We start from the raw sequence: 16219 nt of genomic DNA on the forward strand, positions 1-16219 counted from the left end.
ATGGGCATTCCCAGAATCCAATGATATGATGGTCTTATCATTCTTTCAACTGCCAGACACCAAAGACATAACAACAAAATAATTTGTTTCCATCACTAAGAAACAGCATCTATATACAGAAATAAAGCTTTGGAACCATGCAGTTCTATGACAGATAAATCTTTAGGTTGTGTGTTTGGGAGGAAAAAAAGCACTGTTTCATAGTAAAGTTACTTTCAGGTCTTTCTTGTTACAGAGGTATTTTTCAGAAGTAATATGATACAGAAAATGACTAGTAGAGATTTTTGTAATATCTGCAAAGAGCTATGACTTATTTCACAGTGTTGAATTCTTTTTCTTTTAGGTATACCATAGCTGAAGATGGGTTCTATTTAAAGACAAAATTTCTCTGGAATAATCCAGATTTTGTGTCTTAATGAGTGATTCTCTTACAGACAAGAACAAGTGGAGGAGCTGAAAACTACAGGAATTAGTCAAACTAAGTCCTTTCTTGGGTTTAAAAGTAGAGGTTATTTTTTTTGGCCTCAGCTATACACATTTGTTATACTTTGTTCCCTAATGGGGTTTGCTTATTTAAACACAGCCACTGTGTTCAAGCTCCAAAGAGTGTGATCCAGTGGCTGTCGGCAAGTGCACCATGCCATCAATTCACTGAATATCTTTTGTGATGTTTCTAAGATCATTTTTACTAATTTTTTCCTGACTTAAGATTTTCTATCTCTGTTGACCTTATGAAAATATATTCTTGTGGCTTATAGATTCACAAGGAAACATCAACACAAAGACATGGGTTAAACTGGGACATTACTGATAAGGCTGAAGTTGGACTTCCTAACCACAGAATGAATGAGTGCTTACATTCCATATCAGTGGAAATGCTGATCAGATTGTCAGGCTGTTTGTTGTATGGCTGACTCTAAGCAATGATGGGCTAAGGGAAAAATAATCTACCCAAATGGCCCTGAGCTATTGGACAACTATAAGGCTTGGATTGCTTTCTGGCTTTGGCTTATTTTTCTTTCTCTGTAAGCGAGAGCTATCAAAATGGGTAGCAACAGCAACTTCCCCAATCCCAGGTTGGCCTCCTTCGTTAGGACAAGAACAACAAGCCCCAAGATGTGAAGGACTCAAAGTACCTGTGGTGGATGATCAGATACTTAACCTTTCCAAATTCCACCTTTTCTAGGCCTCATTGCCTGGGGGCAAGAAGAAAGTTAAATGGCCATCCCTACATAGTATAGGAGTTGAAATTGGCAAAGATGGTCTAACTGAAACATTCTCTTCCAGCTCCTGTGTTATAAAAGATTTTGGCTGGTTCTCTTCAGTTTAGTTAAAATAGTGGGAGGCTGAAGTGGCACAGTGAAGTACTTTGTAATCTGGTAAAAGGCAGGTCAGAAAACAGTGTCTAGTGAACAAGTATAATGTAAATAAAGCAATTTATAAAGTTGTGCCAGGAGCATTTTTCCCTTTGGTGAAGGGAAGAAACTGCCTCATGCTGGCTATACTTGACTATTAAACGAAATCTTTCAATAGTTGCTAATTTGGCATTGGTTACTGGATCTTAAAGGAGGAATAGTGGTCAACAGTAACAATTTGTCACTTCAGTACAAATTGATATACATATCACCGAATGTATAAAAGCAGTGGATAATTTGCTGGGAAAAATGAAATCTGATTAGATCATAATGGGAATATTTATCTTGTAATTTACAGGGTTATTTCACTGCTTGCAACCATTAAGAAAAGAAAACCTGTGTCAGAAACCTGCCTGGTGTTTGTGGTTTGTGTGTGTGTGCACGCATACGTGTGTTCGGAATTAATTCAAAAATCAATCTTTGCTACTGGTCTTGTTAACAAGTACTTCACTCTTGTTCAATGCTGCTAACTGAGGTTGAGCTGTTACCTGTTTCTAGTCTTCTCTTTTAGTGAAGTGCACCAAACTAGAAAGCCACCACAGCAGCAAAGCAACATCATGCTTTAGGTACGCCTTACAGCAAAAACACCTTCCTTCTCAAAGTCTTAGAAATAATGCTCTCTTACTAACTTTTCCACTATTATCACAGACTTCTTACATTAAAAAAAAAAGCTCCAAGGATTGCTCTCATGGACTATGTACATAAGTGCAAAAAAGGTGTGTCTCACACATTCGCACCCTAACTGAGGCGATCAGTTAACTGCAGCATATGTCTCTTAAACACTGTTAAGGGGTCATTCCACAGTACTTTGACATACAATTTTACAATTATGAATTAATTTCACAATATGCTTTAGTCATATTTATGTAATTTATGTAATTCCAGAAAACAGAATTTTTGCTGCTACATCTATGCCCACCACTTGACTAAAGTAATTTGGAATGAAGTTAGGAAAATAAGTCAGGTACTATATCATAAATGCAATGATTATATTCTAAAGTCTGAATACTGTGGAATAACCCTATCCACACAACAAATTCAATAAACAATAAAGCCTGATTCTAAAATCCATGTGTTGTAAACTTTTAGACCAAAAAGTCACACAAGGACACAAATTCAGCTTTCACATGTGGGACTTTGGGATTTTAGAAGAAATTCAGTCATGTATGTTTTCTGAGTTTTGAGCTGTATTTGCTACAGGCTCATACTGTCACAAACCAAGTATAGTTTACAAGTAAAATTTTCACATAAAAGATGTCTAAAGGTAGCCATGTTGTAGTTTTGTTGCCAAAGCAACAAGTAAATATCATTAGTTAACAATTATTATTTGTATATAAAGTTATATTTGTTCTTAAACTGTGAACTGTAATGAATAGTTTTGGAATATAATCTTTGTCATGCTTCAGTGTTAGTTTAGAACCTAGCTAGGTGAGCTAAATACATGTAGTAAAAACTTAAACTTACTCTACCTGTCCTTCAAAATTATATCCATTAGTTACTTAGAGATATAAAAAAGCAAAAAATAGAAATCTTAAAAACTAACAACAAGAATAAGAACAATGCAAATGTGCACCAATTAGTGAGGTGGTGCTCAGAATCTATATTAGTAGGTATATTTACAGCTTAATTAGGCTATCGACTAAAGTTGCAAAAAAATGTGCTATACTCTTTAACATGTTGTTTGTTATATTACCTTCAACAGGCAACGGTAAAATGAGGCCACTGTCTTACTAACTCGATTCATGGGAACCGGGAAATCAGATTTCCCTCACAAATTTTGTCTATTTTTATTTTAACATGTGTGAAATGTAGGAGAGAGAAAAATAATGAGGACTCCAGTTTCTAATTATTGTGTGTATCTCAGTCTACCCTATAGGCTAAAAGAACTTAGAGAACTTGGGGCTGTATTTTATCTAAGCACACTCTCATCTATACTCTCCAAAGAGGGGAAAACAGAACCAAATAACATTTTAAGGAGCACATGAGCCTTCTGTAAATGTTGGTCATTATTCAGATATCGCTAAGCCATGTAAAACAGATTCAAATTGCAAAGATTAATTTCGTTTGGTTCCTGCTGATGGCAGGCAGGAGGTACTTGCTTTACTTTTTCCCAAATTGGAGAGCAAGTGAGCTGAGACCTTCCATTAGTGAACACAGCTTAGTGGTGTAGGTTGGACAACACTTGTAGCAAGATGAAAGTGCTTTAGCATGTTCAACAATGGATGGAGAAGACTGATGGAGTATAGACAGGATGGATTTCCATATCACAACAAACTATAAATTAAAGACTCTACTCTAGAAAAGTGAAATGAAATGCAATGGTTGGTTGTGAAATCATGCTCCAATTGGAAAAGTAAATACTGTATTTAAATAGCAATTTTATGAATCCATTTAATTTAATCTTAATCCCTCTTTAACATATACTTATGTTATGGTCACATACTGCCTTTTATTAAAAAAATTGACACTACTAAAAACCTCTTAAGAGATAACTTTTAGATTATTTCCTCTGTATACATGACCCGTTTTATCTAAGTTTCAGCAACCCTGCACATTTTTGCAAAAGGCTAAGAGAAATGGACAAAAATAATAATTTTGGATAAATAAAAATAGAGCCCCTTGAAAAATATAAAGCTTATAAAATGTTAACTAAGAATTACAAGTGATTAGAATTTTATATATACAGTTCATCCAGTAAATTTCTGTTTAGAGTCACTGATTAGTTTTGTGACTTGTCTTTTTTCACTGGAAATTTATAGTCTAATGACTTATCTTCTTTTTTTGCCTTAAATAAAGGTCATTTGAATAAGTCATTGCACAACCGAGTTAATGAGTGCTATCTCAAAATTGCATTTTCTCAAAACTATTCAATTTGATGAGAACTGTAGATCTTTTCTTAGTTTTATTTCTTTAAATTCAGGTACAAAGCAACTTTTAAAATGCCAACAACATAGAAAATTGTGGCACCAAAAATACAACTATCCTGAATATCCCTCACTCAACAGCTTCCTAAAAAATAAGTCATTGTCAAGTCTTCTAGTTCCTCTTCCATGTACAACTTTGCCAAAAGTTGAAGAAATTAAATGAGATAGTACGTTGCATCAATGTCAAACTACACAAAAGTTTCTTTCGCACAAAACATTGCCGTCTCCCTTAAGGAATACATCCAGACTAGTTCAAATGCATCCTTCTTAGATTTACTTAATCAGATCTGCCCTTCTGGAGAGGCACTGGCACAGATTATATAAAACTCAGTTCCATATACAAGGAATTTCAGAAAAGCATACTCTACTTTCTTCTCTGGCAATGTTAAGTTCTCACCAAAGAGAAATTAAGTGGTTCATAGAGTCCACAGGTAAAAGTCAGGACAGTCTTGGATCTCTAACACCAGGAAACAGTATTAAGAGATGACAGTGTCTCAATATAAGCAAGGCTGTGTAGATATCACTGTTGATCATGATTTAATTGATGAGGAATATCAATAGTATCTCAACTACCAGAAAGCTAAATTTGCTCTCTTACAAACTGACCCAAATCTGCTTTGGAATAGTCTCAAATGTTCTTGAAAAGGAAGAACAATGGGAGTTACAAGGTATTTTTAGGTCTCACAATGACTTGGTAGCCTCGGGCAAGTTGAATGCCCTGGGTTTCAGTTTCATCAAGTGCAAAAAAGTTTTTGCCATTCCATTATTCTGTGATTCAAACACTATTAGCTGGTGCAGGGTCTCCTAAGTCAGATTTTCTCCATGCATATCATTTTCATGAAGGAACAAATATGATGGTTTTGTACTTTCCAGTAGGAGAATGTATATTTACTAGAAAATATTAAATCTATTTAAGTTGATGTCAAATATGTGTTTCCATCACCGTACAACAATAGTAATGTTAATAACTGACTAGAGTGGAGGGGGTATGCCCCACGCCACAGGAATCAAGTAATTACTATTTTACTTGGTTGTAAAATGATTTCATAAGTGACTTAAGCTCAGCTCTGTGGAATATACCCACTCTATTCCATCCAAAGGATACTAAAACCCATCTGTATTATAATTTTCAAACACATATCAAGGAAAAGGAATCCAAACAAATAGAAGAGGCTTGGTTATGATGCGAGAGACTCTGATGTTAAAGTCAGGGCAGGGAAACACTTGCCATATATCACAGGCATTGTTCCTTCACTAAGTGTTTAATAAAACTGGAAACTCAGTTAACTGAAGCTAAAGACAACTGAAGACATCTTTCCTAGTTCTGAATAAACAAAAGAATAACTGAAACCCCTCCCTGCCCCCTGTCTCTGCCATTTCTCCAAATCTGAGAAGATTATCCATTTGGGGAGGAAAGGCCTCATTTGGAATCAATTTTCTTTCACCCTGACTGACTTTTGCTGGATTACATCTTACTTATTATTCAAAGAATAGTCTAAAGAGCATAAGCCATTTGCATTTGGAAAATGGCACTTGTGTAAAAGGTTACATTGCAATGGTTTTACACACTTTCCTCCAGTATGTTAAAACTATAGCCATAACCCCATCTCTCTGCTGGATTTATAACCTATAATTAGCATATCTTTAAGCCCTCAATACCAGTTTCTGAGCTGAAGATGATAAGTGGCTCAGTCTTAGACACTCAACCTAGGAGAAAGGATTCTTGAGCCACAAAAAAAAGTAATGGGCACTTTACATAAGTTTAGTATAAATGCCAAGATACTCATTTAAAAGTAAATTCTTATTTTTCAAGCTATTGAAGGGGAATGAAGTAGAGGTTAATGTTCTAAGAAGTTCTTTGCTTTGTGCAGGTGATTATTTCTCTCTCTCTCAAAAATGTAGCAATTTGATTGTATAATGCAACATCAGATCTGCAGGTACAGATGACACATGCATGTGTATGAACAGGCTTTGTGCACACCCAACAGTGAGGTCTTTTAAGTGTCCACACCAAGAAACCTACAGAAATATTCTAGAGAGAGAGGGCATTAACATGAACCTGTCCTGTTTTTCAAGCACATATACTTCTATTCCCCATTAATAATATTTCTGTTGAAATCAAATGCCCTCCATATACAGGAAAACACTACAGTATGTGAAAACCTAACACAACACAATACAATAACAGGAAAAATAGTACTGAATATATGTTACTTTCTAAAGCAAACCAGTAGATTATTATGTAAACAAAATAGCAACGTAACACTTCAAAAACAGATAAACATTTATCCACCAAGAATGTATAGTAAGCCAACACTTCACTGTAGAAATTCACTTAGCATGGTTACAGGAAAATCACAAAGAGTAATGTAACAACTTACAAAATTTTACGGTCATCTTCTACTAAATAATTTAACAAAGATGGTAGTTACTAGTTTTCTAATTGTGTTTTGTTTTAACATCTCCATTGACTTTTGATGTTTCATTTTTTCTTATTTGAATTTGTTGGCTGGTATCTTTGTTTTGCTTAATATATTGACTGCACCACACATATTGTTGTGTTGGTAGAAGAGGACATACGAGAATATACAGAGAAAGGCCATATGGGGGTTTTCACGGAGAGATTCTGAAACTCCATAATTCTGCTGCTCAGAACTTCAACTGAAATGGAAAATAAAAAAGAGTGAGAAATATTAAAGGGTTATTGAACTAGGAATCAGGACACCATGGTTCCTGTTCCAGTTCTGTGAGTAAACTATGCCAAGACATCTCCCACTTTGAGTTTCAGATTGTATAATTGTGAAAATGGGGCTCTTGGAAATGATTGCTAAAGAGCCATACAGCTATAATAGTCTGTGGTTCCCATTGAGCACTAATGTGGAGAACTATCCTAGGTTAACAGAGATGCACTCCATTGTTTACGGCATTATCTATCCAATCCCAAAACTTCTTGCTGAACATCCACTCATTTGTCCACCTCCTCCAGCTGGCATGGGTGGAGAAAATGTGTTTGATAGCAAACATTTTGAAATATGTAAATATTGAATAAACTTTAAATTTTTTATCTGAATGTTTTAGAGCCATGCAGAAATAGCCTAAGTGTGAAATCTAGGTATATAGTATTGCACAAAATTATATTTTTGAACTTTGGAAAACTTTTCAACACCTGTTACGTTATGTAAGTGATTATGTTCTGTGAAATAGTTCTACATTTTCTAATGGAACCAAGCAAAAATTTGTCTCAAAAATGTTCTATTGAAAAGTTAATTACTATACTTGAAGATGTTTGTTTTCCTTGATGTGAAGCAGCCTGTTAGAACTAGGCAAATGTTGGTAAAACTTCTGTTCTCATGTTTGCTGCTATTCCCAAGTTGCCACTATCCCAAATGACACCCCTGAAAATTATTTCAATTTATAGCTCCTTCAGCTTTCCTAGGCACCAAAGGTGTCTTTTTAAAACATTCCTTACAATTGAAGGGACGTGTTTATTTAACGTACAGTCAGCTATCAGCTCTGTTTATTATAGTTAGTGATTTGGGCCTGTGTGTCCTCCTCAGGGAAGAAGGACTAGCTGGGATCTCGAAAACTAGTCCATCCGGGGACAGAAGAACTACTACCTCCTTCAACCAAATGATACACTCTAGGTATGGACATTTCAAACTTTCAACAACTAAGGTATGCTATTCAAGGCTGGTACACTATTTTAATAAGTCCCTAGAATTAATTAAGATACCTAGAGTCTTAAGTGGCTTCAAAATTCACACGGTGCAAGTGACTGTGCAAATTAAATGTGTGCCACTATGGGCCCTAGACTAGGCAAAGAGGAAATCATGGGCAAAAGGGAAAAATCCAAAAACTAAAATTTAAAAAAAGAAAAGACATGATTTGAATGAAAATAATGATTCGTTACTCAATTATGTCACTCAAAATTTCAAATAGCTGGAGCAATTCTGATTGACTTCTATGGGAAACAACACAATGCAGCAGACTGTAAAAAGCCCTATTTTCTACAGTGTCATAGGAGAAGTATATTTGCTTACTGTCTTTAAGATAATGATCTCAGTCAAATCCTAACAAAATTATTGCTTTAACTTCAATAAAATTAACTAAGTTACAAAAATGTTAAAGAATTACAATTCAAAAGTGATCTATGTTTTGGTGAACAAATCATATTCCTTTAATAATAGGAAAACATTTCAGAATTTGTAAGCTCAGTGGGAAAATACAGTACCAGCTGTCATTTCCATATTAAAAAATCACATATTTGCTCTCATATTTCAAATTGGAAAATTCAGAATGTACAGATCAGGTTCTAAATTATAAGCAATGTTTATTAAGGAAAAAAATGAAAATATTTACCAAAGATTTTAGCAAATGCAGTTGTGTAAATAAAAAATATAGCCTATAAATATTACTTATATTAATACTTAAAGAAACTTACTGTTCTACTGGTAACTTCTACATCTGTGTAACAAACATGCTGTTATTCAGATCATCTATTGATAATTGGGGTATCTATAGTAGCAAAAAAGATTTTAGATTAAAATAGTTTCTTGAGAGAATTCTGTTTCCTTTGTTCACTGCTTGGACATGGTAATCAATAACCATAATCAATTTTACAGAAAATTTTAGACATATTCAACATTTTCACTAATACTTAATTTTGCAAAGCTAACATTAGAAAGTGGTTTGTTCTTCCAATGAGTTAATTGCTCTGTATACTTTACGGTTATCATACTTGTAATTTAAACAGCAGTAGAACTTGCAGTCTTTATGCAGGGCTACTGCTTTAGTAAGGCAAAATAGCCATAACATTATGTAACAATTATTGTACGTGTTTCCTTAAAATTTCAAGACTTCCACAAATTTATAATTTGCTTTGTGACTCTGTCTGAAAATACTAAAGCAAATATAAATCAAAATAACACAAGCACACCTAGTGTCCATGTGAGAATTTCTGATGTAATCACTGAGAAATGATAAGGATATCTGTGCCTTGGAAAGAAATGTGCTGTGTTGTTTTCTTTCCAGTGGATCTGAAGGCAAAGGTAATGATTGCACTGTCCAAGTTCAAACACAATAACCAAAAATGGAAGTAAAGTAAAATAATTCTTCCTTTGACCAATGAAGAAGCATTTAAGAAATATTAAGTATATACATTTGAGGATTGGTGTAACACAATAATTGGATATGGAATATCAAAATTGACATCTAGTAACTGATTAAAAATGAGTAAATGTCTGCTTGTTAATCTCGAGGTAAACAGCAAAGTACATACATCACTCTAGAATATACACAAAAATAAAACTAAGAGTGGTTACAGTGGCTCGCACCTGTAATCCTAACTTTTTGGGAGGCTGAGGCAGGAGGGTTGCTTGAGCCCAGGAGTGCAAGACCAGCCTGATCAAGAGCAAGACCCCGTCTCTACTAAAAACAGAAAAATTAGCCAGGTTGGTGGTGAATGCCGGTAGCCCCAGCTACTTGGGACCCTGAGGCAGGAGGATCAGGAGAGCCTAGAAGTTTGAGGTTGCAGTGAGCTATTTTGATGGCACTGCACTCTAGCCCAGGCCCCAGAGCAAGATTCTGTCTCAATAAAAAATAAATCATAACAATAAAAATAAAAAATTCTAAATGTGGCAATTGCTTAAGAAATACATAGGAATATGAACTAATGTGTTTCACCAATCCAAAAGCATATACTGTGTCTTACCAACACATTGTAATTAACTAGGTCTGAACAGGTAAAATAAATGGCCAAACCTGATTGCCTGCGGCTGTTGCAGCGAATGGAACGCTGGTGGCAGGTGTTGCTGCTGCAGACACAGTGGTAGATGGAGCACCGTGTATCATGGGCACTTTCAGTAGGAAACCACGGAAGCAACACACAGGAAGGTGAAGCATTTACACAGCGATGACATATACGATGGAATGTAGTGTGTAGGTATCACAGCAACAAGCCAAGTGACATCATGATGGACACATCAGGGTGCAACATGCAATCACATTCAGTGCAAAGCAACACATCATGGAAGGGGGAGAAATTAAAAAAGAGAAAGGGGAAAGCCAATTATAGTTACCATTAAGGAAAACAGAACATTCTCAATATTTAGTAAGTTTTTGAGCAGAATCACATTGTAATTGATTAAAGGCCAAATTTTCAGAAGGAATTATGATGAGTGCCTAAGAAAAATAAATCTGATTTTGCCAGGGCTATCTACCTGAAGCTAGTTAAGCAGACAAGTAAACAGACTATACATTAATGAGGGGATTAGGCAATTATAAATTGGTGTTTGGGTTCACCGACTTGCAGACGTGAGTGCTGTCACTAGATGTGCATGTGCAAAGGGACTGTTATATGTATACTTACCCGATCTGCATGCCAAAAGAAAGAAAATGGTACTGTGATTGGTGAGGACATGGTAGAGGAGGAGATATGAAGAACATATGGGACTATGTGGGCAGGTTTTTAAGTGCACCTCGGTAAACTCTTGGAAACTGGCTATTTATCAAACAAATACATGGAGTATTTCATAGTAAATCTTGTCTTCACAGCAAATATTAAGGCTACAATGGCTAGCAGCTGCAAAATCTCTTTCAGGATGTTTTCTCTTCGCCTTTTCTAGCTTCTATCTCATTTTGAAAGCTTTTTGGATGCTTTTCTAATTTCTAGCTCATTTTGGAAAGCAAACCAGGAAATTAATGTGTAAATGGCAATGTGTGAATGGCAAGCACGCATATATAATTTATCATGTCTACATCAATTGAATGCAGATTTTCTGAAAGTCTACAGAGAAAGTAAATGACCAGAGAGAGAAAAAAATGACATATGCAATGTCACAGAAATGAAAAATGTGCCCCGTAGTTATCCCTTCCACTCCATTGCTAGTTACCCATCACCTGAGGCCATCCCTTATTGTACTATGTGCCGATTCTAAAACCACTCTAGTTTTCCCTTTGGGATTGTGGCAACTTGTATAGGAAGGAGCAACACTAAAGCATGCAGTTTGCTTCCTAAGCAGAGCTCTGAAGGTGAAAGGACAGGGGGTTCAGAAAACCACCACAAAATGTGCAGACAGAGACAGAGTTTTCAAACTTGCAGAAGTCTGTTCTTTTAATCATATGCATGTAATGTTGCTGTTAGTATGAATGGAACTGTTGTTGGTTCCTACAGGGTACATCCACTCCTCAGTAACAGAGACCTTACCTCCACTGCCAGGGTTCAGATCCTGTCGTGTTAGTGAGTGCTGACACTATGTGAAAATGTCAGTTTGGTCTTTTGCTTTATCTCAAGAAGCCTGTTAGTAGGACCATTGCTGTGGTCCACCGATGTGCTAAAGACTAAGGTGGCACAAACTCTCAAAAAAGGATGAGAGGAACTGGATTAATATGAGATAGTGGGCAGGATCATTCCTTCCTGTGTTGAACAGAGCGAGTTTCTTCTGGTCTGTTCCCAATGCCCACGAGGACTATATATAGGAGCTGTGAACTCCCAGTTCCTTTCTCATCTTGATCCTGTGTGCAACTGGTTCTTAAAATCACATAACGCCCAAAGAAATGATTCTGTTGTGCCTAGTTTCTGTGAAGATGGTGCTTCAACCCAGCACACTATAGAATTCCTAAGGGAGCACTACAAAATGCTCGAGCTTTGCGTAACTTATCCTTTATCACCATCTCAGTATTGCATGATTTACACTGAATGAATAACTTTTGGGGGAAGAATTGTTTCACCATACTTTAAAAATTATACATTTGAAATATTTTATAATTTTTAAATAATAGATGTAAAGTTAAGACCAAAACTTCCCAGTGTGGTCAGGTAAAGAAACATTTTAAAACATTCCAGTTGCTATTATTATGGTACAAATAGAGAAGTGATATGGTTAGTATTTGGCTACAGTGGCAATGAACTAGGACTTGAAAAAGTAGGACTATTTTGATTCTACAAAGACATGAAGACAGAAAGCACCATATTAAACCTTCATTACTCAGAAAATGTCCAGCCACATCCTTCAGTTACTTATCTATTTCATAATCACAACATAAAATCACATTTTTCAGATTAGAGTAAGTTGAGAATTTTTATACAAAACCTACCAATACTTGAAGCGGGTGCCATGCACAATATTGGCCCTGTACACCATGCAGAAAAACGTGGAAAGTAAAGAAAAGAGATATTCCATTATTAAACCTTTACTGATAGAAATAAATTTTAACTAGAAAGGTATTTTCTTTGTAATATCAATTAATAAGCACATGCACATGAAGTCATGAGCAAGTAAACTCCCATGCTTGTAATTATAAATTAGCTTTAAGATCACAAACCCAGGTAAATCAAATTAATTCTTGGATTCTTAGGTACAACAATAACCTTTAATTTTTCTTTAAAGGAATTACATCACTTAAATTACATATTTTGGACAAATGTATCCTAAATAATTTTTATCATAAAAAGGAGAATTTCAATTTTTTACATATTATTTTTAAAATATGCTCCAGGATCTGGTATTGGGTGTCCACATTTCTAGGTAGACCATTAATCTATGAACATTGCTGCCTCTACCTCATTGTAACTGAGAACTTTGACTATGAATAAGCAAATGGGCTTTCCTTTAAGAGGGAGCTGTAGCTGGATAGCTTTTTATTTTGTTACTAATTAAAGGGAAGGGGATTTTTTTTTGACATTTTCACTTCTAAATCTAGATTTTGTATTAGCCAAATTTGGCAAAGGAAAGTTTAACTTCTAAACCAAATAACTGTAGCATTAAGAAAACCTAGAATGGACAATGTTAACTTTTATTACCTTCTACCACCCTGGGTAGATTTCCTGGGCTACTGAATTCATTCCATAGCTACAAGACAATGATGTAATGTTTAGGTAAATTACTACAATTTTTGAAGAAAAAAATGCCAGAAATAAAGCCACCTGAACTCAACTCGTACTGATTTTCTCTTTTACTCTGTGAACATTATTTTTTTTCTTAGGTTTAAGGGAAAAGTCCAAACTATTAGGTATCACTAGTTACTTATTATAACTGATATTAAAAACATGCTAAATAATTCCATTCCTTCCCCAGAACTATTCTATAAATGCATAATAAGTATGCTTTTTAAATGATGTCATGAAAAACTATTGTGGTTCATAATTAAAGGGTGATTTTTACGTAGCTTCTTTCAAAATTAATTAATTAACTAATTAACCAAAACCTTTTTAAGTCCAAGTATATAATACTATGTGTTTAGCATGTTTATACATGTAATTACCATGGCTTTCTAAAATAATTTTTAAAACATAGGTTATTTTCATTTAATAATAGCTTCCAAACTAGTGTATTTAGGAGTCTGTAAAAAAAAAAATCTATTGTACTTCTAGTGTATTTTCAATTTATTTTGAAGAGACTATCTGCTCATTCTTAAAGTACTAAACTACTGGTAGAAAATTATTTCTCTCCATATAAGACATTTATTTGAATAAAATTCTGGCTTAAATTTTTCTATTCAATTTGGCACTAAACTATTATGCTATTAAACATAATTGAATATAGGAGGTAATGTACAAAATGCTGCAAAATGTCAGAAAATATAATAAACTTTAAAATATTACCTGGTCCAAGAGTTAGAGGCTAAAACTATCATAGTGTTTTATATACACTATGCTGTATTATACTAATTATCCTATCCTATCTTATAAGTTTAAGGGCAGTTTTATTGTAACTATTTTTGGCATAATAATGATATGTGGATCACAAGTCTTCCTAACACTGAAGCTGAAAAATTTTTTTTTGAAATCAGACCACTATCTGTGAAAGTGACACCTAAGAGTCAAAGAATTAGTTTGAGATGGAACTGAGTGACTCAATCATAAGAAGCAAAAAATAAGAAATGCTAAAAAGAAAAATGTTGATACCTTTTCCTTGTTTGATTTCAAACAATTAATTTTCAGGACTTGTAGGAAAAAACAGGTTATTCTTGATACCAACAGGTAAAGCATAACTGACTAGTTTTATTTCTAATCAAAATACATGTCAACAGTCCTCTCACAAAATCTCTTTTGAAGCTGCTTTGCATTATATACGTTCACAATATTACTGCACTCACCACAGTGCCCAGAGCTATGTTCTCACCTGCAGGGATAAATGCCGGCTGAGGCATCTGTGGATTAATCAGCGCCTGTTGGCAGTGGAAAACACTGGGATTAAAGACCGGGGTGGCACCATTGCTCTTTTCAAGTACCGATCTCTTTGGTATCAGTTGCACTGCACCAGGCTGCAGGGTCTGCGGGGGAGGGATTGATTAATCACTAATACCAGAGAAAGTAAAGCACGTACACAAACCAGGCAAGCAGGTATGGCCTAGGACTCCTCCATAAGAGTATCTGTTGAGCAATACTTTGGATAAACAGTGACTCCACAGCAAGGTAATCAATTGTGATTAACCAATAAAACAAAATAAAACAACTAGAAGAGTAGATAGTCCAACAGAAAAAAAATCTTTAAAAAAAAATCTTTTCAACTTGACTAACTTAGACCTCACTGAGGCAGGATGCAATAGAAAGCTTTTACAGCAAATAATCATTAAAAATTAACATCTGAGGGACGTTCATCTATTAATCTACAAAGATGAAATTAGCAAAAACAACAGATATAGGTCGAAAGAGATTTCTTTCAGTTAAAATTCCAACATAGATCTAGGAGACAAATGGTATACAGGTGATAAAACAGATGTTGGTAGATCAGAGTCTGACACTGTAGCATCATAAAATAAAATCTAATTAATATAAAGACTTTAGGTTCAAGTCCTACAACTCTTTATTACCTAACTAACATATGAGGACAAAACAAATCATTCCTCCCCCACTACCTACCTTAGCCAGATACTATGGATAGTTAGCAAAATGTACACAGTTCTCATTTATAATAGCTTACTGTGCATTCTGGTATGTACCATATGGCTTGTTAAGTCCTTGTAAGGTCTAATTCCAAAACTTATTAGCATTCTTAAACTTTCCTTTCATGTCTACAATCTTTTCAAAATCCCACTGTGCTTATGATACTTAGTCAAATTTGTCCCTGGATCAGATTCCTTGGAGAAGTTTAACATTACATTTTTTTTCTCAGCAAATTTCACATTACTTAAAAAAATATGACCCAGCAACAATTCAGTATGCTCTAATTTTTTAGGGAGACACAAATACTTGTGCTAAGTAAATGCTCATGCCATGACCTCCTTCCTCTAGATAACCAAGGCCTCAAGGTATCTCTATTTTCTTCTGGGAACTTTGCTGTTAGTAAAAGTATTGGGAGGTCTGTTATTTATTTCAGCCAATTTTGACTGGTTTCAGCTAGTGTAGACAAGTTTTGACCAGATTTGATAACTTTCAATCAGACAAAGCTTCTACCAGTTTGTACTGGACTAAACTGGTTTAGACTAGTGTCAGCCAGTGTTGACCAGTTTCACAGTTTCAATGGGGTTAAGCCTGATTCAGCCAGTTCAGAATGGTTTCAGCTGGTTAGGCAGGTTTATGATAACCTCCTCTAGTCACAGCTGATATAGACTGATTTCAACCAGTATAAACTGGTTTTAACCAGTTTAAACCAGTCTAGATTTGTTACAGGCAGTCTACAACTGGCTCCAGCTTGCTTAAGCCGAATTCAGGTGTTTCAGACCCATTTCAGGCAGCTTATTCTGGTTTAGACCAGTTTTGACTGACTTCCACTGGGTCAGACAGATTTTAGTCTACTTAGTCTGGCTTAGACCAGTTTCAACCAGTTCCAGCCATTTTATTCTGCTTTCAGCTGGTTCATAGTGGCTTATTCTAGCCTTGACTCTCTTAGATTAGTTTAGACTGGTTTGGGCTGGTTTAGACCTGTTTAAGTCTGTACT

General features: G+C 35.1%; 1 protein-coding gene across 3 annotated transcripts in view; it reads right to left on the minus strand.

The window, feature by feature from the left end:
* Positions 1–6530: 6530 nt before the first annotated feature.
* MBNL3 (muscleblind like splicing regulator 3) overlaps positions 6531–16219 on the minus strand; it is a 60932-nt gene continuing 51243 nt past the window's right edge. Inside the window, exons 5-9 of one of the 3 annotated variants that reach the window (XM_003796954.1) lie at positions 14461–14506; positions 12434–12469; positions 10100–10194; positions 8781–8854; positions 6531–7000 (exon numbers count right to left, since the gene is read on the minus strand). In XM_003796954.1, the coding sequence (XP_003797002.1) occupies positions 8798–8854; positions 10100–10194; positions 12434–12469; positions 14461–14506 (234 nt within the window). In that variant the 3' untranslated portion in view covers positions 6531–7000; positions 8781–8797. Of the gene's footprint in view, positions 7001–8780; positions 8855–10099; positions 10195–12433; positions 12470–14460; positions 14612–16219 lie in introns of those variants that run through there. The other 2 variants (XM_003796953.2, XM_023517365.1) reach the window with 2 other exon arrangements.

Source organism: Otolemur garnettii, unplaced genomic scaffold (assembly GCF_000181295.1).
Source record: "Otolemur garnettii isolate 467f Iridium unplaced genomic scaffold, OtoGar3 scaffold00109, whole genome shotgun sequence".
Taxonomy (NCBI): Eukaryota; Metazoa; Chordata; class Mammalia; order Primates; family Galagidae; genus Otolemur; species Otolemur garnettii.